The sequence below is a fragment of the Ovis canadensis genome, chromosome 11 (genome assembly GCF_042477335.2).
Source record: "Ovis canadensis isolate MfBH-ARS-UI-01 breed Bighorn chromosome 11, ARS-UI_OviCan_v2, whole genome shotgun sequence".
NCBI lineage: Eukaryota > Metazoa > Chordata > Mammalia > Artiodactyla > Bovidae > Ovis > Ovis canadensis.
In genome coordinates, this window is record NC_091255.1 from 43,194,827 (window position 1) to 43,221,568 (window position 26,742).

A 26,742-nucleotide genomic window follows, 5' to 3' on the forward strand; every position below is an offset into this window, starting at 1 on the left:
CTGGGATCAGTCAGCAGGTGAGTGCAGAGCTCGTGTGCCTGGTCCCCGCAGGGCAGGCGGGTGCTGCTGTCGGGTCAGCTCCCAGCCTCTGGACAGCAGTGCTCTGAACCCTCGCATCTCTCTGGAGGAGATACCTGTGCCCAGAGGTCAAGCTCGAGCAACAGGCAGGGCAGCTGGACGCAGGCTCGGAGGACACAGCACTGAGGAGGCACTCTGGCCCCAACACCACCAGACAAACCCACTCGAGGGCCGGTCTACATAGCAGGACAGTGGGTGGAATGTTGACAGGGCCTTGGTGTTAGCCGTGCTCTGGATCAACCGTAAACCTGATTCTGACACGACTGTATCGAGGTTTCCTAGCAGAATGTTTTTGTTCTTAGGAGATATTCAGGGAAGGGCCCAGGGGTGTACAGTCTGCTACATACGCTCAAATAGTTCATATAAAAATAACTTGATGAAGGGACTTCCCAGGTGGTCCAGATGTTAAGACGCCATGCTTCCACTGCAGGGGGCACAGGTGTGATCCCTGTTCGAGATTCACATGCCGAGCAGCACGGCCCAAAAAAAAAAAAAATGCTGAGGAATGATAAGGGGTCAATCCAGGTGAAGGATATGGAGGTGTTTATTTCATAATTTTTGCAAATTTTTTGTGGGTTGGAAAATTTGCAAGGTAAAAACAAACTTTTAATCACTTAAAAATTACAAAGGCCCAATTCATTTAATTAAAAAGTTCATGTATTTGCTGAGATTGAAGCTCATGGGTTTTTTGGAAAGAAGGCCCAGGAGATGCACTGGTAAATACTGCAAATTAAACACTATTCTGATCAAAAAGAAAAGCCCATGGGAAAATGGCCAGCATCACAAACAATGGGGGAAAAGACAAGTTAAATAAGGTATAATTATTCAACTATTAAATTAACGTAAGTGTGTTTGGAATACTAGGAGACCATGCTGATGAGTGAGCCAGGCACAGGCCTGTGGACGCAGCTGGACTGACTGCGTCCTCTTAACTCCTGGAGTCCCTTGCTAAGGAAACGGCCCTAAGCCAGATCCCACACTTCGAGCCAACCCTGCGCACAGGCGGCCCTGCCGAGCCTTGGCTCTGACCAGGGGTTTCTAGCCCCTGCTCTGCCTCCTTCCTGTGCATGCGCCCTCAGGGTGGGCAGCAGGGTCTTCAGCCTGAAGACCTGCTGGTGTCCCAGTTGTCCTGAGCTTTGGGCCAGGACTGTGGGTTCCCACACCTGATCAGCCCCTTGGAGTCCCGCAGCCCTCAGAGCACCCAGTGCTCTTCCCCAGCCCCTCTCCTCACTCGCTCCTAGAACCTGGAGTTAAACAGGAAAAGCTGCTTTTCCTAGAGTCTACTTGCTGCCCCCTCCCCCGCCCAAATCACTCCAGGTAAAGTTCTTGTTGGTCCCTGGACAGCCGGCCCAGGTAGAAGCACCTGGAAAGCATCACTGGGGTTTAAGTAAAATGTTTTGGTTAGTTTCCAAAGGTTGGGATGTGAAAGTCACTGAGTTGTGTCCGACTCTTTGCGACCCCATGGACTGTATATGTACACTCCATGGAATTCTCCAGGCCAGAATATTGGAGTGGGCAGCTGTTCCATTCTCTAGGGGATCTTCCCAAGCCAGGGATCAAACCCAGGTCTCCAGCACTGAAGACTGATTCTTTACCCACTGAGCTATCAGGGAAACTGATAGTTGTCTTCCTGTTTTCTGGCTTAATCCCACTGTTTGGGAGAATAAACCGTGTGATCACAGTTCTTCCAATTCTGCTGAGATTTGCTTTATGTTCCAGCGCTTGGTCGATTTGGGGAAACGCTCTGAGTGACCTTGATAAGATCACATGTTCTTCTGCTGATGGGAGGAGGCTCTGTGGAGACCAAACCCTATGGGGCTTTCCCTGACCTTTATGCTCCGTTACCAAGGTAAATATTCTAACCCCCACAAGATATTATTGTTACAAACATCTAATATCAGATTTACTTTCTTGTGCTCTTCACTCCCTGCATCCCCGGGCTCCCAGCTGGGATCCTGTTCCTTTTGTCTGAAAACACTTTTTCTTTGCCTCCATTTTTGACGGATAACTTCCCTGGACTGAAATGCAGCTTTGACCTTCGTCATTCACTTGTGTCTTTGACGAGAGCTGACTGGTGCTGAGCATGTGCAGGTGCAGGGCATGCCCTTGCTCTCCAAGAAGAAGGGGACGGGTATGCATGGAGCACCGGGAGCAAGAAGGGCTGCAGAGTGGCTGTGCCCGAGCCACACGGGACCTCGGAGCGAGGATCACACTCTGCCCTCATTCTTACAGGAGCAGTGAGGCTTCTTGGAGAAGACACGGCTTTAACTGGCCCATGATGGGGGCAGCGGCATGCGTGAAAAGGAACCAAGGAGAGGGCAGAAACAAGATGGGTTTGAGCACTGAGTGTCCGAACCAGTGCTGGCTCCAGCAGGGGTTCCCTAATTGGGCTTCCTCTGTCACCTGCTCTAGGCTGGCAGGTTCCAAGCCCGCCACTCACTCAGCTGTGTGATCATGGCACTTCCCACGTGAGTCCACTTCCCCTCCCTCTCTCTTCCCCTCCCTCCCACTTTCCCTCCCTCCTATTCTGCGGCTCAAAGAAAACTGCACTGGGCTCTGGGCCTGCAGCTTTGGAAGAGCTCAGACTTCTTAGCTCTGATCTTTACAGTTAGATTTCTTCTTCTGAGAGTCAGAGAAGGTTGATCAGTCACTTGCCAGAGGCCACACAGACAGGATCCTTCACCCTCTCCATTCCACAGATGGGGTCTGTGAGGCCCAGGGAGATTGTTTCCAAGGATGCTCCAGACTTGGGAGTGGCTGAATGACTCATTCACTCACTGTTTACAGAGTGCCTGCTTCATGCGTGGAACTAGGAACGAGCCAGGTGCCAGGGAGAGTTGTGTAGGAACAGACAAAACCCTGCCCTCTGGAAGCTCATCTTCTCCTGGGTGAGGGGAGGGGGGACTGACACTATACTGAATAAATAAGTAAACTAAGTCCAAGTCTTTGCGACCGCATGGACTGCAGTGCACTAGGCTTCCCTGTTCTCCACTATCTCTTGGAGTTTGCTCAAACTAAAGTCCATTGGGCTTCCCTGGTGGCTCAGACAGTAAAGAATCCACATGCCATGCGGGAGACCTGAGTTCAATCCCTGGGTTGGGACGGTCCCCTGGAGGAGGACATGGCAATCCACTCCAGTATTCTTGCCTGGAGAATCCCCGTGGACAGAGGAGACTGGCGGGCTGCAGTCCATGGGGCACGACTGAGCGGTTAAGCACAACATCCATTAAGTTGGTGATGCCATTCAACCATCTCCTCCTCTGTCATCCCCTTCTCCTCTTGCTCTCAATCAGACTGATTCCATGAACAGAAAGGAGACTCAAGAGTAGGGAACGGTTTAGGCTTTACCCAAGGCCACCCGTTAAGCAAATGTTAGCTTTAGTAATAAAAGGAGCCAGGTGCTCAGATGCAGGGCCGCTGGGGGAGGGGACAGTTGGAAGAAATAGCCATTAGCTTTGATCCTCTCCCAGCAAAAGTCAAACTCCTGGCCAGAGAGGTCATCTGGAGACGTTTGCCCTGGAGCCTGTGACGGTAGCTGCTCATGATAAACAGCTCCGGATATGTGGACAGCCATCTAGGGGTAAAGAGAGATAACCCCAGGGTCGGGTGTGGGGCCGGCTGGGGGAGAAAGGAGCTATTTGTTAAAGCTCCAGAAACAGGGACTTTGGGTCGGAATCTGGAACAAATACTTTGTCCAAAGAGAAGCACGCTGCCTCAGAAGTGACTTTTCTGTTTGCCAGGGATGCGGGAGGAGGCATAGCCCCTGAAAGAAGTCAGCCTGGGTGGCTTCCCCTGCAAGCTCAGACAGGGGCGTTTCAAAGGCCCAGGCTGTACTTCTGGCCCCAGATACCTTCAGCAGGAGGTTCTTGACCTGAACAGTTCCAATCCACCAACCACACTGGAAGCTGAGTCCAGTTTCTGAGTTTTGGTGTGCTCCTTTCTAGGAGGGTTGGAGTGGATTCCGCTGGTTGCATCAGCTGTGCTGTGATCTCTGACATTTTCTTTGTTCCCACATAAACCAAGCACACAAAAACTAATTTTCCTGGCTTAATAAAAGAACAAGGTGGGGGCGGGGGGAAAGAATGGCCAGGTGGGGAGAAAACTGGGGCTTGGGTGAAATGGACTGTGGTGGGTAGGGAGTGCCCCCTGGGGGCCCTCCCTCTTGGTGAGCTCCCCAGAATCGGCTCTGGTTCCAGCAGGCCCTGCCTGGACAGCCTGCACGAGGTGGTAGTTGGGCAAACCAGCCCTTCAGCACCTGCTGTGCACCCAGCCCAGTGGTGGCTAGTGGTTCTCAAGCACTTTCCAGCAGTCAGGTCCTGTGCTATGGGTTTTACCAACAGGTACCTCATTTGTGCTTCTGAGGAACTGACAGCTGCCCACAACCACGGAGCTGGTGTGTACACCAATGCCAGCGTCCTTCCTGTATCATGGTGGGCTTGCCTCTGCCCCATCCCAGGGGTGTTGTGGAGGTTGCACATGATTGGGCACACGGTGGCAGCTCACAAATGCCCTGCGCTGGCAGGTGCAGGGTGGAGGGGAAGCAAGGGAGAGAGGCGTGGGCTGGAATCAGATGGCTTGCCAGGGTTCCAGGTATGTGGCAACTAGCTACAAAGAGGGCTCTCTAGGGACCCAACCAGCCTGTAACCCACCTACTTTCCAAAGCCTGTTCCCTCCCACTGTCCGCCCCCCCCACTACTCCAGCCTTTTCAGGATTTCTGAAGGACCCCTCCTGTCTCCTAGCACCTGCACAGGTGAGCCCCTTCCTACCCCCAAAATCTGCATGTCTGGCACCTTCTCCAGCTCTCAGGCCTCCCTCGGGTCCTTCCCTGAGCATTGCAGGGCAGTGCCCCCTCACCTCCCCGTTTTGCCATCCCAGCTTGCAACCATTTATTGCTGCTCGGCTCTCATACCCCAAGGGACAGTGAGGGAAGCCCCGGTGAGTGCTCGAGGGCCACTGGAGGAGGGTCGTCGACTGGAAGCCGGAGGTGAGGGGCGTTCCCACCCCTCAACACTCCCCCTCGTGCCACAGTCGGCCCCCGGGAAGGACTAGGGGCTGAGTCGGCCAAAGTCCAGGTCCTCAGGTGCTAGGCAGCACGCTACTTAAACCTACGACCCGCCGCTGGCGGCCTCCAGCCAGACGACAGCCAAGAACAGGAACGCCAGGTCAGTTGGCTGGCCGAGTGGGTAGCCGGGGGCTGGGGGTCGGGGGCCGGCAATCGAGGTCTCCGCGGCTGCGTGGCAGCCTCGGGACCGGCCAGCGCCGCCGCGCACGGCCCTGGGACTTGTAGTTCTCGGCTCCCGGAGAGGCTAGCGCGAGCCCGGGAACTCGGCGCTGCGCGGGGACGGGGACTACATTTCCCAGAAGGCCGAGGAAGCAGGGTCACGGCGAAAGGACCCCGGCCGGTGGCGCTTCTCGGGCCCGATGGGGCCGGTTCTGGGTGTCGGGGGCTTCCTCGAGGCCCCAGCGCGATCCCTGCAAGGCAACCCGCGGCCAACGAGTCCGGGCCGGGCGGGGCCCGTGCGCAGCTCGGTGGCTGCGCCGGACTGCTGCGGAGGTCTCGGCAACCTCGACTTCAGGAAGGTACCGGGCGCCGGTTGGGAGGGGTGCCGCGGGCGGGGCGCCGCGGGCGGGGCCTCTTCCTACGCCGGGGGGCGGGACCACCGTTACCAGGCAACGGAGGCGGGGCGCCGGGCGGTGTCTAGGGCCCCGCGCCTGGGCGCGTACACCTGTGCACCCCGGGATCTCGAGGCTCCGGGAGGCCGGCGCCCTTAGCCGAGGCCAGAGGACTGGCCTCCTCCCCGGTGGACTAGCGGGGAGTTCGCGGCCAGCCGAGCCCTGCACGGGCCAGGCCGGGATGGACTGGGCGGACCCGGTGCTGGAGACCCTCCGGCCCCCGGCCCCCTCCCTCGGAGCCGCCTCTGAGACAAGACAGACACGTTTCCGGAGTCTGGCACTCCTGGTGGAGCCCCAAATAGGTCTCTGCTCGAGGCCACCTTTTGTGGTCCATTCGTTTGTCCCGCTGGTCTTGATCGAGAGCAGGTGTCTATCGAAGAAAAACGCAAAACCTCAGGGTTGCGAGTTATGTTCTGTTTAGCGTCTTCCTGCGGACTGGAGCCCGGGAAAGAGCCTCTCAGGAGCTCTGAGAGACTGTTCCAGAGAGGTTAGGGAGGAACCAGGATATATAGAAGTTTTTGCTGGAAACACAAAACCCCAAAACATGTCGTGGAACATCAAAAGATTACTGGTAATCACACACACGAAACAGACATCTCTTTCATGATTTTAGCGCATTTCTGGATCTGGGAAGATGCAAGAGTCTGGGCTCCTTGAAATTATTCCTTAGATCTCATCCTGTCTGGGGCCAATCTCCTGTTTTTCTCCATCCTAAACCACCTCAGGGCGCACCTGGGTTGGCAGCAGCGGCCAGTGGCCTGATGGGGCAACTTTTGTTCTTACTGGAATGGCCGGTGACATTCTTTGTCAGTTCTCACTGACTTTTCACTCTAGTGAGCCTGGAAACCTAAAATTCTCTCCCAGAGATAAAATTGGACACTGTTTTAGAGACTGGCTGGTGGGGAGGGGGACTGCAATCCCGAGATAGCTCGTCCCCTACCTAAGGAGGTGACCTCTGATCTGAGCCCTGAGAGGTAAGCCAGGGGGTAAGGTGCTCTGGTGGAGGGCTGGCAGAGCCAAGGCCGTGAGGAGGTGGATTTGTTCCGGAACAAAGAGAAGCCTCAAGTCTGTCCCCAGGAAGTGCCAGACAGCCCAAGGGTATGGGAGGAAAGCAGAGGAGGGGAGGAAGACTTATTATTTCAAAGAACTTTCCGTGAAGTGCTGGGTCACTCTGCATGACTTGGGCGGTTCAGAGCGAGCTCTCTGGTGTAATGGGCGCCCAGATCCAGGTGAATATCACCAGCTGCCCTGGGAGGACGAATGTATCTGACGGCATCCTTTGAATACTGGATTCCTGATGGCGTTAGAGGACTCGAAACCCATGAGATCCATGGTGTGCCGTGCTTTCTATCCTAGCAGATCTCAGATGAGAAGGGCAGAGATCTTGGAATGCCAGAGGGGACCTTCGGGATTGCCCAGCCTGGGGTGGCTGCTTCACGGATGCAAACTCCGGGTGGAAGGATAGGCACCGTTGACTAGAGGTGGGGAGACCTTCAGGGCTTTGGACAGTGGAGCCCCTGCAAGGTTAAGGTCTGAGCAAGGCCTGGCAGCGGGGGAGGGGGAGACTTCCTGGGTGTGTGCAGGTAGCCCCTTCTCTCTGGGGCTGTGCAGTGGGACTGACCTGGGAGCTTTTGGGAGATGGGTCAGGGTGACCCTCACTGGCTAACATTCCGTTTTCCACTGCTGCCCCTGTTGGTACAGTTAAGCTTCCTGTTGCCAACAACATTCCACGTTGTCTATTTGTGCCTCTTGGCAGCCCTCCTCCCTCCTCTGTCAGAATCTCTGGTTTGGAGAGATATTGTCTCCAGGATGGTTTCTTTGCATCCAACACATCTGAGCTGCAGGCTGGCACCAAGCTGACCTAGCCCCCTCCGGTGGCCGGGGCGGGGGTGGTGGGGGGGGTAACACGGTCATGGTGAAAATCCAAACTCCTCTAGTAGCCACAGTTTAACAACTAAGAAGAAATCGGTGAAGTTACTTTTAATAGTATATTTGACCCAAATGTGATTCTGTCATGCACTACCGCAAGACCCCAGCAGCCACACGCCTGCTGACGTGGGCACAATGCCCTTGACCTCCTGGGCCTGCTGCAGTGGGTTTGGAATCAGGACTTTGTTTTTAGCTTAGAAAGTAGCCCCCCACCCCCTGCCGCCCCCCAGGCTGGGGAGTGTCCCTGCTGCACCCTCATTGACCAAGGCCCTCTCTACCCTGAACTTGGCTCAGCTCCTCCTTGGCTCAGCAGCCGCGTGAAGCCGACTGACTGGTGGGAGATGGAGCCGGACAGAAGGGCTCCGATGGTGCCTCATGGTGCCAGCTTCTTGGGGAGCTTGGGCTGCCAGGGCACAATCGGAGACTCTGCTCATGCCCGTTTCCAGATGGTTCCCCAGCCCTTGTCCCTTGTGAGCGTGGGTGGTGTAGGTGTCCAAAGGGGCCCTTCAGTTACCTGCTCTGTAAGATAAGAGCTCTGTCAGCTGTGAAGTTCGGGTGACCACACTGAGGGTGGGTGGTTTTCAGAAGGCAAGGTTCAGGCTGCGTCCAGCCCATGCTTGGGGGCCGGGCCCCTTGGGCTGCACAGTCCCTGTATGTGACTGCTCTGTGACCATTTGGGAGGCAAATCCCAGGGGGTGACGGGCATGTCGGAGCTGCCTTCCCGGGTGAGATGTTTGCCTACTATACAAGAGTTATTTTTCAAATTCTCTTGGCATTATCACGTTGGTCAGAACAAACATCAGGCCATTTCTTTGGACAACTTATTCTGTGAAGTTCTCAGGGATGTAATTTTTGTCTTCAGTGTTTTGGGGTGAGAGTCCAGACCTTTGGCAAGTCATGTCAGTGTACAGAGCGTTGGTTTCTCCTGCCTCTGTTGAGATGGCCATATGGCTTTTCCTCTTCTGTCTGTGCAGATGTTGGTTGTCACACCAGCCCCACATTTCTGGGGTGCCCCCCAACTTGGTCCTGATCTGTTCTCCTTGTATTCATTGCAGGCTTTGAGTTTCCATCATTTTGTTCAGGGTTTTGGAGGGCTGTGTTCATGAGGAGTATGGTTTGTAGTTTTCTTGTAGTGTCTTTGTCCAGTTATAGCATTAAAGGAATGCAGCCCTCTTAGTGGGAGCTGGGAAGTGTTCTGGGAGAGACTGTGCGGAATTGTGGTTCTTTGTTCCTTAAATGTTTGGTAGGATTCATCACTTTGCCGACAAAGGTCTGTCTAGTCAAAGCTATGGTTTTTCCAGTAGTCATGTACGGATGTGAGAGTTGGACCATTAAGAAAGCTGAGTGCTAAAGTATTGATGCCTTTGAACTGTGGTGTTGAGGAAGACTCTTGAGAGCCCCTTGGACAGCAAGGAGATCAAACCAGTCAATCGTAAAGGAAATCAGTCCTGAATATTCATTAGAAGGACTGATGCTGAAGCTGAAACTCCAATACTTTGGCCACCTGATGCGAAGAACTGACTCATTAGAAAAGACAGGTTGCACCTGTTTCCCCCGCTTATTCCCCCCCCAGGGGAGGAGGTCACAGAGGCCCCCTCTGGTCCTTCTGGAGGGTGGGAGGGAGCCCCCAGCCTGGATTGTCTGCTGCCTGAAGATCTTCTGTGCCTGGTGCCACGATCGAGGTCATGGCTGCCTTAGTACAGAACTTTGTGGCCCTCCTTTGTGTGTCTGTGCTAGTGTGGGGCTCACAGCACTGGTCTCCTGAGTTGCCCTGAGATGGAGGGTCCTGCTGGAGGCCGACACACTGTCCCCAGCCTGTCCCCCGCCCTCTATGCTGAGCAGTACGTGGGTCCCACCTGCGGTCGATGTGACTTTGACTCCTGGGCCCCTGCTGTTTGTTTGGATGTCACAATGTGACCCGGGTGCTGTTGACCCGCCACGGCTGTGTACCCCTCGCATGGCAAGCGAGGTATGGTCCAGCCTCTGAGCCCCTCACGGAGCACTGCTGGGGTGCGGTAGGCGGAGCATCTCCTTTGCGTTCCAGCGCCGGGACCCTGCAGCCCGTGACCTTGGAACCGCAGGGGCTGCATCGTTAGAGTTACCAAGAGCAGAGGGCCAGGACTTCCACGGCTTTAGTAAGGTGGGGGGACCCTTCCCATAGCTGAGGTGGCCTGGGGCGGGGTGCAGGGTTCTGGGGGCAGCACTGGGGACCCACCTGCTCTGCTCCTGTCTGACGGGGTTTTGGAGGGAGGGCCTCCTTGGGTCACGGAGATGACAGCAGCCCGAAAGGGACCTGCCGGCCTCAGAGCCTGAAGCCAGGAGGGGCCCCTCTGCTGCCGCCTAGCCTGTTCGTCATTCTCTGCTCCGCACGCCCCTCTCTGGGCAACGCAAATCCCCCTTCAAGGTGACCAGATGCTTCCCGGGTGATGAGGGCCCTGGAACCTGGGTAGGGGCCATGGTCCTAACGGGGGGTTGGGGGGGACCTGGCTGGATGTCGGCTTCCGGTGGCCTCAGCCAGTGTCTTTCTTCTGCTCACTTGTCTGGCCCCCTAGGGAATGTTCAGAACTTACCTTTGCCCCAGTGCCTGAACCTGGAATCTGGAATGTGGAATCTGGAATCTGGAAGGGCTGGTTGACCTGGCCTCTGCGAGCCCCTGGCTTGCTTGTCTCCAAGCAGGCATGACAACAGGGCTGGTGCTGCTGAGTGACTGCCTGAGGTGAGGCGTGAGCACTGATGCATCAGGAGATGCATGTTGGTCTTGCTGCAGCGGCTTAGCTGGCAGAGTCCCCTCAGAGTGGTGCCTCCTGGGGGTGCTCCGTGTCTGCTGAATGTAAATCCCTGAAACCTGGCAGGAGGACCGCGTCTCTCCCTGGGCCCTTTGGGGAAAGAGGGCCAGTTCCCAGTTCCCCTGCTGACTTTCTTTCCTAAGGTGTGATTCACGTAGTGATGTCTGCCCAGATGGAGAGTTCTCATGTACCCCTGACCACCCAGGCTCCATCACCCCAAAAGACCCCTCTGCGCCCTCCAGGCAGCCACTGGACTGCGTGCTGGCTTCCTAGTGCTGCTCACTAGCCAGAGCCTGGGTGACCTCGAGCCCCTGGCCACCATCTGCACCTGCTCCCCACGTGGGCAGGCCTCACGCTTGACCCTTTGCCCTCTCTCCTTCTGGCCCTGCCAGCCCAGGGTCACTTGTGGGGCACGAGGCACAGCCTGAGGACACAGGGCTTCTATGGGACTGTGGGGTTTCCTATCCTTGTACAGGTGTCTGCTGGCTGGTGGTGAAAAGTGACAGGGGCTGAGGCTGTTTGAGTGGTGGGGCCTGGAGGATCTGACCCGCCGGCAACCTCTGTGAGTTTCCCCATAAAATGTGATGGGTGTCAGGGTGGACACACTGAGTCCCAGGGTTGCTGGCACGGCTGCAGGGAAGGGTTTCTGACTCTCCTCTGCTGAGTGGGAACAGTCCGCTGCCACCTGCGGGCCCTGGCAGTTGGGGGCGTTGGTCTCCCCATGGACACAGTCGCCAAGCTGGAGGCTCCGGATTCTTCCGGTTCAGAGGAACTCCTTAAAACGGCATCTGCTGACAATGACACCCTTGTCTGCAGAAATGCCACAGAAGCTCTCATGGGAGTTGTCGCTGTCATAAACATGTGGAGAAGCACGTTTTGTGTGCTGGCCCTAAGCCAGACATGGTGATTCAGAGGACAGGCCGGGGCTGGGGGCCATTAGCGGGAAGTATGGTTCATGGAGTTGGTGAATGTGATCGAATATGGCTCAGGTCAGAGCTCAGACTCCCAGTACGTCCCTGGGCTCTTCATTGCACATGGCTGCCCCCCCAGCTCCGCCCCCCTGGGGGCGGGAGACTGACCCACCCTGAGTAGGTTCCACCCCTGGGTTTCTAAGGAACCGAGGACTACACCCGCACCCCCGGTCAAGGTTTAAGAACATTGCTTGGTTTCTCAGCTTAAGAGTCGCCAGAAAAATACATACTTAAGAAGCACAGCTTCTGGGCAGCTGGTGCATCACTGGCCTCAGAAGCAGAGGGGTCTGCAGGCTCAGGGCTGCTCCCTGCAGGGCCCACTCATGCTACCTGGGCTGCTTCCTGTCTCGCTCTGAAGTCAGAGGGAGGGGGTTGAAGTCCCTGGAGCACAGGCAGCTGAGATATTCCGTTACCACCGTGTGTTTTGCTGATGAAGAAACAGGGGCCACCATTCACCCAACAAACACTCTGTGCCAGGTGATGATACAGAGATGGGGAAGAAATGGCTCCTCATCTGGAGGAACCATCACCAAACAGGGACAGATGACAGGGACAGGGACAGATGGGGTACACACAGAAGACACAGGAGGGGGCCATGGGCGAGGGTACCGGACATGCTCTCACTGGGTCTTGAGGGATGAAAAGAGTTTGAGGGACAGAGGGTATTTCAGAAGGCATTTGAAAAGGTTCAGAACACGCTGTTTGTGGGTGAGGGTGGCAGGAAGAATGGCAGGTAAGACTGGTGGAGGGAAATCCATCAGAGATGTTGGGCTGGGTGGGGAGGCATGGGTGCTGGTGTGGTAGGAAGTGAGGCTTGGGAGCCAGCCCCTTCCTGGGGGCACTGGGACACTTGGCAGAGTTTTGAGCAGGAGGATGATGTGGGCACCACCAGAGAAGACTTGCTGTGAGAGGAGGGAGCTGGCAGTGAGGCAGGGTGAGCAGGAGGAGCACTGGGGCCAGTGAGGCCCCCTGGCTGCGAGGGTCTGTTTTCACAGAGGGGGCTGGTGCCGGCTAAGCAGGACCCAAGCAGGACCCAAGCAGGACTCTGGTCCTTCCCGCCCTTCCACCTCCCCACCAGCATTTCAGTGGGCGGAGCCTCACAGTCAGACATGCTTAACCACTCCTCAGCCACTCCTCAAGGCTTTGGGGCTGGTGGGGTCTCCCTCAGGCTGTAGCCTGTCCTTCCTAGGGGCTTCCACACCTTGGCAGCCACCTGGTTGCGGGGGTGGGGGGGCTAGCTGAAAGGGTGGCAGCGTACAGGGTGCCTCGCTGTGGCCCATCCAGGCAGGGTCCTGTGTCCAGCCTTGCTCCCCATGGTTGCTGAGGGGGCTTGGCCATCCTCTGTATCCTGCACCTGCGCTTCCGTGGCCCTGGCCTGGGCCAGTGCGCCCAGCATTCCCGCAACCATGCACCTCTGGTTCTTGGCTCAGCTTTTCTCCTGTCTCGGGCGGTCAACTGAGTCTGGCTTTTCCCTGGTCCCTGCCAACTGACAGGCAGAGGAGGCCACGTGGGAAGGACATGCCAGCATCTGAGCTCTGAGACGTTCCTGAATCTTTCACAGCCATGCTCAGTGGCATGGCGGGCCGAGCCATGCTGGGAGTGGTCACCTGTGGAGTGTCTGCAGGGCTGGGTGGCCTGAGACAAACATTCCGAAAGAATGAAATGTGTCTCTGAGAGAAATGAAGTACAAACGCCATTGCAGGTGATATTATAGGAAAGACCAGAACCCCCATGGTCCTGACTTTCTTCCCAGTTGAGGCTTATTTTTATTGTGGATTGCATGTGGACTAAAGAGCCTCTTGATAAGAGTGAAAGAGGAGAGGGACAAACTTGGCTTAAAACTCAGCACTCAAAAAACTAAGATCGTGGCGTCCGGTCTCATCACTTCACGGCAAATAGATGGTGGAACAATGGAAACAGTAAGAAACTTTATTTTCTTGGGTTCCAAAATTGCTGCAGATGGAGACTGCAGCCATGATATTAAAAGACGCTTGCTCCCTGGAAGAAAAGCTATGACCAACCTAGAGAACATATTAAAAAGCACAGACGTTACTTTGCCAACAAAGGTCCATCTAGTCAAGGCTACGGTTTTTCCAGTGGTCATGTACAGACTGAGAGTTCGACTATAAAGACAGCTGAACACCAGAGAATTGATGCTTTTGAACTGTGGTGTTGGAGAAGACTCTTGAGAATCCCTTGGACTGCAAGGAGATCCAACCAGTCCATCCTAAAGGAAATCAGTCCTGAATATTCACTGCAAGGACTGATGCTGAAGCTGAAACTCCAATACTTTGGCCGCCTGATGTGAAGAACCGACTCATTGAGAAAGACCCTGATGCTGGGAAAGATTGAAGACGGGAAGAGAAGGGGACAACAGAGGATGTGATGGTTGGATGGCATCACTGACGTGATGGACGTGAGTTTGAGTAAGCTCCGGGAGTTGGTGATAGACACGGAAGCCTGGTGTGCTGCAGTCCTTGGGGTCACAAAGAGTCAGACGTGACTGAGGGACTGAACTGAAATGAACATGTGGAGAGGTACCATAGATCTCTAAAAAGAAAAACAGAGAGTGATGCAGTGACTTAGCACTCAGAATGTCAGTGGTGTCTCATCCTTTTTAAAGAAGGAACTCAGTGCTGGAAGCATCTGGCTGTCTCCTCCTTGTCCCCAGAGGCGGGTGGGGGGCAGATCTCAGTTCTGTCCCCAGGGATGTTTGGGCCGTGTCTGGAGCCGTTTTTGGTTGTCATAGCTGTGGAGGGCTACCAGCGTGGAGTGGGTGGGGGCCACAAAGAGTGAGTGGCGAGAGGGTGGACAGGGAGAAGGTGGGAGAGACCCAGCCCAGGCACAGGAGGGGTGCTCAGCTGTGTGGTGGTAGTTCCTGAAAATGCACTAGGGCTCTGAGGCTCTGCAGCTTCCTTGTCCATTTGATGTGTGTTTGAAATCAAGGCAGGTTGGCACAGACCTGGTCTGTTGCCTTGGGAATGGTGCATCTGGTTTCCCCAAGCTCCTGTGATGCACACATGTTGCGTGCGTGCCAATAGGAGCAGCCATGCACACATGTGTATGTTCCTGGGGCTGGTGCCTGGGGTTGGGGACCCCCCACCAACATTCAGGAGCACAGTCCAGCAGGTGGGAAAAGCCACTGCTGCTCTTTTCATCTGGTCCTCAGATGCTGAGCATCTTCACACGGGTGTCGGCCCCTCGGGTTGGCTCTAAACACCTCCGCAGGGTCCTGGTTACCCTAGTGGGGTCGCTGCCCTACAAGGTGCTGGATACTCACCTTCAGAGTCACTGATTTTCTCCCTGGCTTCCACTGTGGCCCCACCGCCCTCCAACAGGCACAACACGGCTGGCTGGGTTTTGCTTTTTATCTTCAGATTTATGAGATTACACTGTAGTAACTTTTGCCGGACTTGGACGCACCAGAGCCTGCTGGCCTGTTCCCGGAGGGTAACTTTGCTTCTGAGCTCTGGGCTTGCCTTCTCTCTGGTGTTGGCCAGGCGGGGCCAGGTGGGGCAGGCCCGTCTCCCACTGACGTCACTCTGTCCCTTCAGGCAGACCTCTGCATTATGACCCGGCTGCTTGGCTACGTGGACCTCTCGGAACCCCACTTTGTGGCTGCTGTCCTTGCCATTGTCTTCAATCCGCTCTTCTGGAATGTGGTAAGTGCACCCAGGGCGGGCTGCACGGACAGACAGGTGGACGGACAGACAGACTGGCAGCTCTTCCCTCCCCATCTGTCTCTGGTCAGCGTGGGAGCATCCTCCTGCTTCCCTGCCAAGGTCGGCACCCGGGGAGGACGCCCCTCCCCTTGGGGTCCTGCCACATCTTGGCTTTAGCAGACAGCCCAGGGCTGCCCTGGATGCCTGGGGGGGCCGTGCTGTTCCGGTGGGTGAGTTGGAAGGTCTTGGCTGGGGTTGGCTCCCCTCCTGCTACGTGCGCAACAAAGCCATCGTCTTGTGACTCTCCCACCCCAGCACCAGATGCGCTCTGTAGCCATGGTCACTTTTCCAAAATGCGGCTTCCCTCAGAGTGGTCTGCAGCCCCTGGGCTGCGGGCAATGGGGAGCAGGAAGGAACCCACAGCAAGTGAACTGGGTGGCAGACCCCCGCCAGGTCATCTGCGGGCATGGGGCCTTGCACAGTGGGCTCTGGGCCATCCCCCTGCCAGCCCTTCTGGAAGACGCCTCTCCCCGGCAGGATGAAGGGAAGCTTTGGGGGCCTCTGGTCTGCTGTCTGCAGCAGCATCTTGGGGGTGGGGGAGAGGCCACCCCCAAGGTGCCGGCTGGCAGAGCTGTGGACGCCTTATGCTCAACTCCAGGGCGTTGGCACACGCTGTTCCAAGCTTTCTTCATCTCAGGTAGCTACTCGGTCCCCGGGGCAGAACAGGACATATTTGCATTTGGTTGACGAGTTAGGTCTTCACTTCATCTGGTGGGAGCAGGGTGGGGGTGGGGCTGCTCATCACAAAGAGGCCACAGCCAGTGTGCTGTCCCTCCCAACAGAGTGGTCTCCTTAAGGGGAGGGACACGCATGATCAATGTGCCGTCCCTCCGTCCTGACAGACTGGTCTCCTTGAGGGGAGAGACACGCCCTGGTCAACATGCCTTCCCTCCCATCCTGACAGACTGGTTTCCTTGAGGGGAGAGACACGCCCTGGTCAATGTGCCGTCCCTCCCGACGGACAGAGTGGTCTCCTTGAGGGGAGGGACACGCGCTGGTCAATATGCCATCCCTCCCGACAGACACACTGGTCTCCTTGAGGGGAGGGACACGCCCTGGTCAATATGCCATCCCTCCCGACAGACACACTGGTCTCCTTGAGGGGAGGGACACACGCCCTGATCAACATGCTGTCCCTCCATCCTGACAGACTGGTCTCCTTGAGGGGAAGCATTTGTGTCCTTTTCCACATGCCCTGCTGGTTTCCCTGACACGTGACCACAGGCTGGGTAGTCCAGAACAGCAGGGACGCTCTCCCCCAGATCTAGGGGCCAAAAGCTTGAAACCAGTGAGCAGTTACACAGAAGCTGGTGTCCGGAGTTGTCCTGGAGGCAGGCAGCCAGTGGGGTCGGGGCTCCTTGGTTGGACTGAGCTTCCGTAGGAGCCAGGCAGGGGTGGGTGGGGAGGTGGACAGGCCGGCCGTCCTGAGGAAGGACCCTTAGTGCTGGCCTGCACCCTGGTTGTGTTTCAGGCAGCATTGAGATGTGTGTGAGAGGTGCACACGTGGCTGTACATGCATGTGCACATGTGAGCACGGGGAGCTGGGCTGGGTGTGGACAGGCTGTCTGACACCCTTGCTCCCGTCTGGCTCAGAGTCTCACTCTGAGGGCATGGCTGTGCACGCACTGGGCTCCACGCCGAGCTGGATTTTTGCAGAGCTGCGGGTTGTCTGGCCTCGGCTCCCAGTGGGGACGGTCAGCCTGGTGTCACCAGGCCCCACACTCGCTCCTCTGGCCTGGCTGTGCCATGTGTATGCGTGTGTGCTTCTTAGGACGCGCAAGCAGCCCTGCCTGCCCCATGGCCCGAGCCCTGAAGGGAGAGCTGTGTGGAGCAGCGGGCAGCAGCTGGGCTAACTTTAGAGTCTAGGGGTCTGAGCAGGGCAGCATTAAAGCATACCCTAACCCTAACCCTAACTGGTACGTATGGTACCAGGTAGCTCGCCAGGTGCCCAGACCGTGTGGCAGGCAAGGGAGTGAGGAGGGAGTCCCAGCGAGACCCCACCTGATTGGGCTTCTCCTCCCCCAGGGTCCTGACGGTCCAGGGGTGCAGCCTGAGTTTCCTCTCAGTCCTGCCAGGGCGTGGGGATGGACAAAGCGCCTCCTCTGGGGTGCTTCACCGCTGGAGGTGGTGGTGGGCAGTGGGGCGGTATTTGCATCCAAGCTTGTGTTGATTTGGTAGGACAGGTGTGGGGGGCTAGTGGGTTATCTCTGGGGTCCCTGCTGCATAGAGGGGCGGTTTGATGACACATACCCCCTGGGTGTCCTTGCGTGCCCCCTACCCCCCTGCCTTTGCAGGGTCTGCTCCCTCCAAGGGCCTCCCCTCTCCCACCAGCCCTCCCTGAGCCCTGGCCCCAGCAGACGTCTGTGGGTCCTGATCCTTGTGAGTTTGTGTTTCACCCCACCCCTCCTTAGACCGAGGGCTCCTGGGAGCTGAGGGCAGGGCCTGGACCAGTAAGTTGTTGTGGGTGAGCCCTGAGTGGCCTGGGGGCCAGAGGCCAGCCAGGTCGTTTCTCCATTTGGGGTGAGTAGTAGGTCCTCCCGCTGACCTACAGTGCCAGCCTGGCTGTGTTGTTGACTTTGCACTATTCCCTGGTCCTCCTCTGACGCCATCTGAGATTCAGGAAGAATGTCCAAGGCGTGGGGTTTGTCTCTATTTACTGCCCACTTGCTCTGGCCTGGGCCTCAGCTGTATCATCTGAGGTCTGGAGAGTGTTGGGGCAAGGGGTGGCCTTTGTCCAGCTCGCCTCCAGGGTGGCTGCCAGGCAGCAGGGGAGGGGAATGGGTGTGAAGGGTCTGGAAGCCCGGGCCACGCTTGGCCAGGAGGAGCAGCCGTGGGAGCCTGTTCCTGCCACGTTTCCTCTGATCCCACCTCCTGGCCCTGCCCTGGCTCCCTGAGCCTCAGGGGGGCTAGGGTGGGAAGCGGTCAAGGCCCAGCCTGAAGACCCTGGGACTCGATGCCCAGGGCACCTCAGGGAAGGCCCCTGGGCACATAGTGTTTCTGGACCTGAGATCCCTGTAGTTTCTCCAAAGAGGCATTGGCCTTGGAGTGTGGGCTCCAGGGGACAGAGGTCATGAGAGGGGAGGGGCCGGACACAGAGTCCTGGGCAGAGCGGGATGGAGAACCAGGCCACCTGATGCGTCCGGGGAATCAGGGGAGGGTGGGACTGGGGCTGCAAAGCTTCCTAGACTAAATTTGTCCAAATCCCATGCTTGTTGTCTGAGGTTCCAACCAGTCTTGGAGGACAGTCCCTGTGCCCACGACCAGCTTTGCAGGGAGGGGGGCTGCCTTGGGAGATGATGAGCTGGTGGGGGGTCACCCCGGGGCTGGGCCTGTCCTCGCTGCCTCTGGGACCCACCTTCCTCGGGGCAGACCACCCTTGTTCCCGGTGGGGACAGAGGTGAATCTGCCTGAACTCAGCTTTCCCTGTCCTCTCTCGGGGTGTCAGGCACGAGTGCTGCTCAGCATTGGGGAGCACGGGAGGAGAGGGTGCAGGCAGAGTGCTCCTGCCCATTCCCTCTGCTCTCGGCTCTGTAGGGTCCAGCTTTGTCCTGCGGGTCCTGGGCGAGGTGGTGGGCGGGGGTCAGCCAGTTGCTCTCAATGTCCTCAGCAGCCTTGGGTGGGAGGTCAGGGGGCTGCTCTGCAGTGAGGTGGGCGGGACAGAGACTGGGGGCGCTGGGGGCAGATGTACTCACTGATGGCCATCCTGGGACCAAACATTGTTGTCACCACCTCCCCAAAGGGATTTGATGTGCAGACTCCTGGGGGGGCTGGGCGGGTCCACCCCAGGTTTTTTCAGAAGTGGCAGCTAAGGACCAGAGAGGTTGCTTGACCTGCCCAGGTCACACAGCTGTGAGAGCAGAGCCGAACCTGACAGCCAGGGCTGCTGCTCCTGTGTGTTACCCCCTCCTCCCCGGCCCCCTCCTCCCCAGGCCCCCCTCCTCCCCTGGCCCCCCTTCTTCCCCAGCCCTCCTCCAGGAGGGCCTGCCCGGTGCAGACACAGACGTAGCCCTGAGTGGCAGGCTGGCTGGCCCAGCTGGGGCAGGACCAGGGGCCCTGCTGGCAGGAGAGGCTCTCCTGGTCCCTGTCGGGGGTCCAGCCTTGCAGCCCCACCCCCTGCAGCTTAGGGTGCGCCTACTGGGCTGGGGTACACCCCACTCTAACAGTGTGTGGGCTCTCTGTGGGGTGGCCTTGAGAGGCAGCCACCTGGGAGGGGTGCCAGGGGCAGGACGGCTCCAGTGACCTTGGGCCCATCCTTGGCTGCTTGGCCCCAGAAGCCAAGTGCAGCTGTGCCTCTGCCCCCTAAGTCCTCCCTGCCTGTCTCGCCAGCCCAGGGAAGAGCACGGGCCTCTGAGCACAGTGGCCTGTCCTGCTGCTGTGGTCGCCTGACCTGGACCTGGGTGGAAATTTTGGCTTCTCTGAGCCAAAGTTTGGTTTTTCTCATCTGTAAAACAGGCACAGTTGCCAGGGACTCGAGGTTGGGACTAGAAGTTTGCTTGCAGCTGGCTGGCAGCTGCCACCCCTCCTCCTCTCCAGCCACCTGGTGCTCTCTGTTGGCCTCTCCTGGTCACTCTTATGGCTGGGCTGCCCGGGCAATGGTGCTATCCTGCAGTGACAGGGCTCCACTTGCGGCTCAGCTCGGGGCAGGTTCTGGGATGGTCACTCCCTTGTCAGCCACACTTGGATGCCACATCAGTGCCTAGCAGGTGGCTTGGAGGCAGGGCAGGAAGCGTGAAAGGGTCAGCCCTGACTGTGAGGCTGCTGCCAAGGGGCTGGCCAGGTCTCACAGGTCGGCTGGTAGCGGAGGTGAAGGGTCCTGACTGCCTGAAGCTGTCTCCTTGTACCAACAGCCAAACACCTGCATGAGCTGCTTTCTGAGAAGCAGGCGTGGGGAGAGGGCAGGTGTGGTCGAAAGCACAAGGTTTCTCGGCTGGCAAGACCATGACCTCCCTGAGGCGGCCCCATGGATGCCATAGGCAGGGGCAGGGCCCTGCTGGGAGCACCTCGGGGTCCCTCCAAAACGAACCCCGATGGCAGTGGGAGAGTGTTCCATCGTGGGCTCAGCCCTCCGGCAGCTGAGCCCTGACGGCAGACTGGCGCCAGGTTTTGGGCAGAGCGCACTGGCCAGGTCTTCCCATCTGGGTCGTAGTTGGACCCCTGACCCTGGTTCTCTGGCCCAGGTCTGAGCGTGGCCTACAGGGTGTCTCAGCACTTGGTTCGAGGACGCGGCGGGGACCTCACAGCCTTTTTATCCCCCTGCCTGCCAGGTGCCCTCATGTTTGAAATTGTGCAAATGGTGATCGGGGGGCTGGGACGCCGGGGGCTGTGGCATACAGGCAGGCAGCCAGCTACCTGGCGGACGGAGCAGCGTGTCCAGAAGATGTTGTTCCTGATGCAGATTTGACACCTTTCTGGATCAGCGCTGACCCCCCCCTTCCCTGGGAGCTCAGAAAGTCAGGTGTGAGATCCAATGGCCTAATTTTAGACCTTGAGTGTGCATGTCAGAACAGCAGGAGAATTAGAGAGGGAACAAGGACAGCCCGGCCTCACCCCTTGTTAGCTGTGAAGCCAGCACGTTCCCCAGGGTGGAGGAGGTACCACCAGTGGCCTCCGTGGCGGGGGAGTGGACAGGAGCAGAGCTTCTCTCTCGGGGCCCCTCCTGAGCGGAGCTCGATGGAGACACAGAGAGGGACTGGCCAGTGGGTGGGCCATGGCCTCCGTTGCTGGAGGGTAAGTCACTGAGTAGACAAGGCAGGTTTGGCCAGCACCTTCTGGGAGGAACCTGCTTCGGGCGATATTTGCCCAAACTGGTCAGGGAAGCACTTAGGTCTCCCGGCCCTGCTCTCCTTGGGAGCCCAAGGGCTCAAGAGGACAGGGCACAGGGCAGAGGGTGAGCAGGCTGGGAGGTGGGCCCTGGGCTCATCCAGTGGTTCTGACCCCTCACCTGCTGACATGTCTGCTGCCAGCATCTCCCTCCTGGCCTGCCACTCACCTGCTGTCTGGGGCTCCTTAGAGTTGTGTGTGAAGTGCAGCCGTGTCCACTGGAAGCCGTAGTCATCGTTCCCCAGGGGGGGTTCACCCGGGAAAAGCGCATGACCCCCGTCTCTTTGGCCTCGAAGATGTAGGATCTTTCGGCTCCAGCTCCCCTGGGGTCCCTGCTGTCTGCCTCTCCCCCGGGGAGGGGAGGATGGTCTCTTTTTCTTGGTCTCTCTGAATTCAGTATGTTGAAAGTTTAAATGTTGGCCACGCACATGCATGGCCCACGGCCCATGGTCTGCAGATGGTGGATGGTGAGAATGGCTGTCTGTCCCCTGCCCCCAGCCCTGGCCGTGCTCTGCATCAAGGCTCGGGTGCATTGAGATGCCTCCTGCTCCCGTGGCAGGCCCAGTAGGCCTCTCATTGTCTCCTTCAGAAAGTCGGGGGACACTGACCTCAGAGCAGTCATGGGAACTGCCCTGTGTTGGGGTTTCCTAAGTGTTGGGCCCTGTTCCCATGACCTTCCACGGCAGAGGCCTCTTCGCTCTCTCAGTCCCTTGTGGGGACGTGCTATCCTCAGCTCACCGGGCTCCACCAGTGGATGAGCACCCAGTCTCAGACTCAGCCCATAAACAGCTCTAGAGCAAATATGCTCGTCCTGCTTAGCTGCTTACGTCCAGGATCCACTTCGGGGACCTGGCAGCTCCAGGTCCCAGGCGGCAAGGCTCTGATGGGGAAGATGGCCGGGAGGCCCAGGCCCTGTGTCCCGAGGCTGAATGGAGGCCAACCGGCCAGGTGGCTTGCGCATGATCCTTGACCCTCAGGTGCCGCAGGAGTCCCTGAGCCCCTCAGGAGGCCATGCAGCCTCTTCCTGGAGAGAGCGTGCTGCGGGCGAGATCACACTGTTCCGTATTCTGTCTCATGTGTCCTCGGGGACACAGAGCCGTGATCACTATCCCCTGCCCAGGTCCCAGGCATGTTCCTGCCCTGCTGGAAGGGGAAGATTAGCTAGCCCAGAACACAGTATTTTGACCCAGGCTGTACCCAGCGAGGAGAGACTGTCCCCAGTCGCACAGCTCTGTGAAGGGGATTGGGTTTCTGTCAGGATGAAGCCTCTCTGTGCTTCTCTACTGGGGGTGGCGTGGGCGGGGGAAGCCACTGCTGTGTCTCCACAGCCTCTGGAAGGACTCAGGCCCAGGCGGTCCATGGCCGTGACTAGGACGTGCTGCCTCGCAGCGCTCAGGCCCAGTGGGAAAGCACAGCTTCTGCCCAAGGAAGGGGTGGATTATCTTCCCCACTTGTAACAAGTGGGCAGGGGGTCTGGGGGGCGACAGCTTCGTGGGGAGGGGGGCAGTAGCTGGACATGGGGACCCCCATTCTGTCTCTGCCACTTTAACAGAAACTTGAGTCCAGAGTAAAAAGCTAGGCTGCGGTCACTGCAGAGCTGGACCCAGCGCCAGGTCAGGGAGACCTCTGGACACGTCATAGATTGGGCACGTGTGCAGCCAGTGCCACCTCTACGTCCACTGCCTGATGGGCCTCCTGTCCATCTTCGAGGCCTGTGTCCACACCTTTGGCCACTGACCGTGGGGCCTCTGGGCCTCTAGGGGCCACAGGCATGATGACTCCTTGTCCTTCTCAATGCCTCTTGAATCTTCCACCATGGGTCCCCCTCCCGTCGAAGCTCCAGGCCTCGTACTTGCTCCCCACTGGACACAGGCAGCTCCCAAGTCTGGTCTGTGGATGGCAGGGCCTGATTAGCTGTGGTCCCAGTGAGGTGGGGTGGTGCCGATGGGCCTGGCCGTCATGGGTTCCCCCTCTTGGCCCCTGTGTTTGCCCTTCTGACCTGCTGCGTCTGGGGTAGGAATTTCCCTCTGTCTCTGGCTCCTCTGCTCTGCTGTCTCCTCTGGTTCTGTGATGTCCCTTGTTGCTGAGACTGCCTGGCCCTCCTAGCACCTCTGGCTCTTCCTGATAAAGACACCTTACCTGCCAAATACCATGTCCGAGGTGTAGAGCGGAACCCCGGCCCACTCTGTCTACCCTGCACTGAGGCCACACACGGGCTGGCCAGCTGGATGGGGCTTGCTGGTCTGGTCAGGACAGCGCCCCGGAGCATGGCAGGCTATCTGCTCCTGCTGCAGGACCCTTTTCTCTGCACTGTGTCGACCTCCTTTTCAGCCCTTAGGCCTCCAGTGAGGGTCACCTGCCAGGGAGGCCTCGCCTTGCCCCCCATGCCAAATTATTCTTCCTCCCAGCACCTGTTCTCATCCAAGGTGATCACATCCTTGGCATGCCTGCCCACACTGGAGTCCCCGAGGGCAGAGACCACACTCCCCTGGTCGCCTCAGTGCCCAGCAGCTGCTGGGAGCCTGCCCTGGCCTGGGCTACTCTGTAAACACTTCCCTCTGGTGCCCCTGGGTGCTGGATTAACTGTTCTGAGTCTCTGCCCCAAGGAGGCCAGGCCCCTCTGTCAGCAGCTGCAGCAGGAGGGGTGCTCAGCTCCGGCCCTTGAGGAACCGCGGGCTCCCCAGCCTCAGGGGGTCACCAGGCTCAGCCCTGAGATCATGTAGACTTGTGCAGAGGCCCAGCCGCTGGCCACCTTGTTCCTGTCCTTTAAAAGGAGAAGAAAGAACATGTGGCCAGGGCCGGGCTAGGCATGTGGCAGAGGGCGTGACCCCAGCTCGGTGCTATAGCAGCTGTGAGAGCCCGGGCGCACCTGTCAGTACCAGGGCCTGGCAGTTTTCAGGAGCTCTGGGACTTGGTGGAGGCCCCGGGTCGTAAGCCTCAGGCTACAGCCCTCCCCTGGGATGGCAGCCCCTCTTCCCCTGTTACAGCTGAACCCCAGGGGTGACCAAGGTGGTGTTGATTCCCACCCCACCTGGGGTGAACAGTGGGGTCCCCCTCCCTGGGCTCCCCTGGTTCCCAGCATCTTTGTGCTGGTCCCCGGCCAGAGGCTGGTGGCCAGCAAGACTGTGTGTGACACAGTCTGTCACGCCCACCGTCCCCAGCCTGGCCATGTGCATACAGCTTCATCTGCTTCTGCTCAGAAAGTCCCACTGTACCTGCCAGGGCCCCAGCTCATTTGAATGAGTGCTCAGTGAGTTGGTGGGTTCTAGGCTGCTGGGCGGCACCAGCCATGTGGGCTCCTGCCAAGCCCGGGCTGAGTGACACACTCTTGCCGACACCGTCACTGCCCTCCGTCCCCCTCGTGGCTCCAACTCCTGCACACGCAGAGGCGGCCACGGATGTGAGCTCTTAGCGGGTTGGGGATTCAGCCCGTGTCCACACACAGGATGCCCAGGAGGCTCAGGGAGGCTGAAGTGGCTCCTTGTGGCTCCCAGGCTGCTTGGGGGGGTGTTGCCTCTGGAAAGACTCGGGTTCAGAAGATGTCCCCGGGGGGAGCAAGGTACAGCATGTGGGCCCAGGGACGGAGGGGACAGGGTAGAGACCCCTGAGGATGGGAAGCAGAAGGAACATTGCTTTTAATTGGCAAAATTTACATCCTCGGAACAGAAAGCAGCCCGCGTCAACCAGGTCCCAGGACACCTTGCACAGTTGCTGTCCCCACGTCCCCAAAGCTGAGGACGTCTCCTGCCTCAGCACGGCCTCATTATCAGGAGAGGGAACATCGTGAGCAAAGTTTGGAAGCAAAAGCAGGGCTTGTTCTGTGTTCTGGAACGAGTAGCTGAGTCACAGCTCACCCCGGAGACGGGGGACAGGAGAGGCTGTCCAGACCCTGCGGTGGGGAGTCTGCACACAGTGAGGCTGGGACCCAGTTTGCAGGATGAGGTGGAGAGGCTGCCTGAGGAGAGCCTCCGTCATGGCCGACAGCATGCAAAGGGCGGGGGTAGCCACTCCAGGTGGCAGAAATGGGCAGGAAGCCATGGTGTCTGGGCAGATGGATGTCAGGGACACGGGGCCTGAGGCCTCTTGCATGGGTTGAGGTGCCTGGGGTTGACCCACGTGGCTGGGCTCTGTCTTGGTTATGGCCAGCCTGCCTGAATTACCCAGGACCAGTTCAGCTCTGCAGGGTGGGGCTGTTCGGGGGCCCGGCGACCAGCAGCCCTCAGGAAGCTGGGGTGCCGTGGCCCTCATGACTGGGAAATGCCTGGTGAGGCTGAGGGCTGGGGCCAGGATGGCTCAGGAAGGAGCTCAGGGTTGTCACCTCCACCACCAGTGTCCCTGTCCTCACTCCCACCAGCATTTCAAGCTCCCATGATGGAAACACTGAAGGCTTCTGCAGAGCAGTGGGGTGCGTCCCCGCCCCTCCCCCTTCCCTGACTTCACATGGGCAAATTCCTGGTCTGATGGGAGAGGGCTGATGGGCCACCAGCCTGCCCCCTGGGAAGTGGGGCTCAGAACCAGCAAATCAGGGGTGGGGGATGCCTGGGCAAGAGGTAGCCAGGAGGCCCAGGGGCTTAGTGGTTAGAAACAGGCTCTGGGTTCAAGGGTGGGTTTTCCCACTTCCCAGCTGTGTGGCTTTCGGTGGGCCACTCAACCTCTCTGCCGCTGCTCCCGTGTGTGTAGACTGAAGCGCTTTCCTGGCGGGCGGTGGCAGGGACTGAGATGGTCCCTGGCTGGTGCTGCTCACAGCTGGTGCTGTGTCCTGTGAGAGGTGCCAACCTCTCCCGGGAAGGCATTCCTGGGACCCCTCAAAGGGGGATCTCCATCTGTGAGCTTGTTAATACAAGTGCCTGACCACTGCTAGGGTCCCCTGGAGAGTGCCGTGTGTGGTCAAGCTCAGGCATCAAGGAAAGCAGGAGCTTGGTTTTGCTGTCTGCCTCCAGCCGGCCCCAGGGGTATGTGATGCCATGACTGCTTCTAGGACAGCAACCTTCAGGGGTCATCCCATGGGTGGAGAGAGCTCACACACCAGCTAGGACCCGAGGAGTCAAGTGTCAGCAGGGCGGTGAGTGTGCCCCAAGGGCCCCAGGGCTGGCTATGGAGGAGCTGAGTCAGTGGTCAATGACTTCTGGGCCCCCACCTGTCCTGGAACAGCACAACGCTCCTCCACAACCCCAGGCGTCTGGTGGAAGTTCAAACTCTGACTCGGTGGCTATGCTGCTGTTCTGGGGACCACGCTGGGTTTGATGAACCCACTTAGAGGCAGCGGGAGGCCAGCCTCAGAGGGGAGGCAGTCAGGAGGAGCAGCACCCTGTCCCCAAGCCCTCCTGGCGTCAGGAACCCCAGATGGGGCTGCGTCCCCGACGGATGGCACCACCAGGCCAGCCTGGAGGCCTCAACCTATGCCCCCGATGACCTCAGGAAAGTGAGGGTTCCAGGCCCGGCTCGTCCTGCTCACACCCGGTGCCAGAAGGGGTGCCGTCCTGGCTGAAAGGTTCAGGCCATGCTCCTGCCTTTCTTCCTCAAAAGACAGTCCCACCAAGCATGAGACCCTGCCTTGGCCAGCTCACTCAGGGAGGCCAGTGGTGGCCAAGAGACAGGCGCCTCCCAGCCCGACGCCTGGCCATTTGCGTCCTGGAACTGAGCCGGGATGAGGGCCCTGGCGGGGTGAGTGCCCTTGGTGGCCTGAGCTGGCCGCCTCCCTGCGAGCCGGGCCTCCTCAGGCTGTGTCACTTCAGTCCATGGAGACCTGCCTCTCTCCTGGA

General features: G+C 58.4%; 1 protein-coding gene across 23 annotated transcripts in view; it reads left to right on the forward strand.

Annotated features, from left to right (window-relative positions):
- The first annotated feature begins 1,855 nt into the window (after positions 1-1,855).
- PEMT (phosphatidylethanolamine N-methyltransferase) overlaps positions 1,856-26,742 on the forward strand; it is a 39,092-nt gene continuing 14,205 nt past the window's right edge. The window contains exons 1-4 of one of the 23 annotated variants that reach the window (XM_069543020.1): positions 8,724-9,821; positions 10,234-10,397; positions 10,943-11,029; positions 14,997-15,100. In XM_069543020.1, the coding sequence (XP_069399121.1) occupies positions 15,008-15,100 (93 nt within the window). In that variant the 5' untranslated portion in view covers positions 8,724-9,821; positions 10,234-10,397; positions 10,943-11,029; positions 14,997-15,007. The other 22 variants (XM_069543009.1, XM_069543006.1, XM_069543018.1 and 19 more) reach the window with 22 other exon arrangements.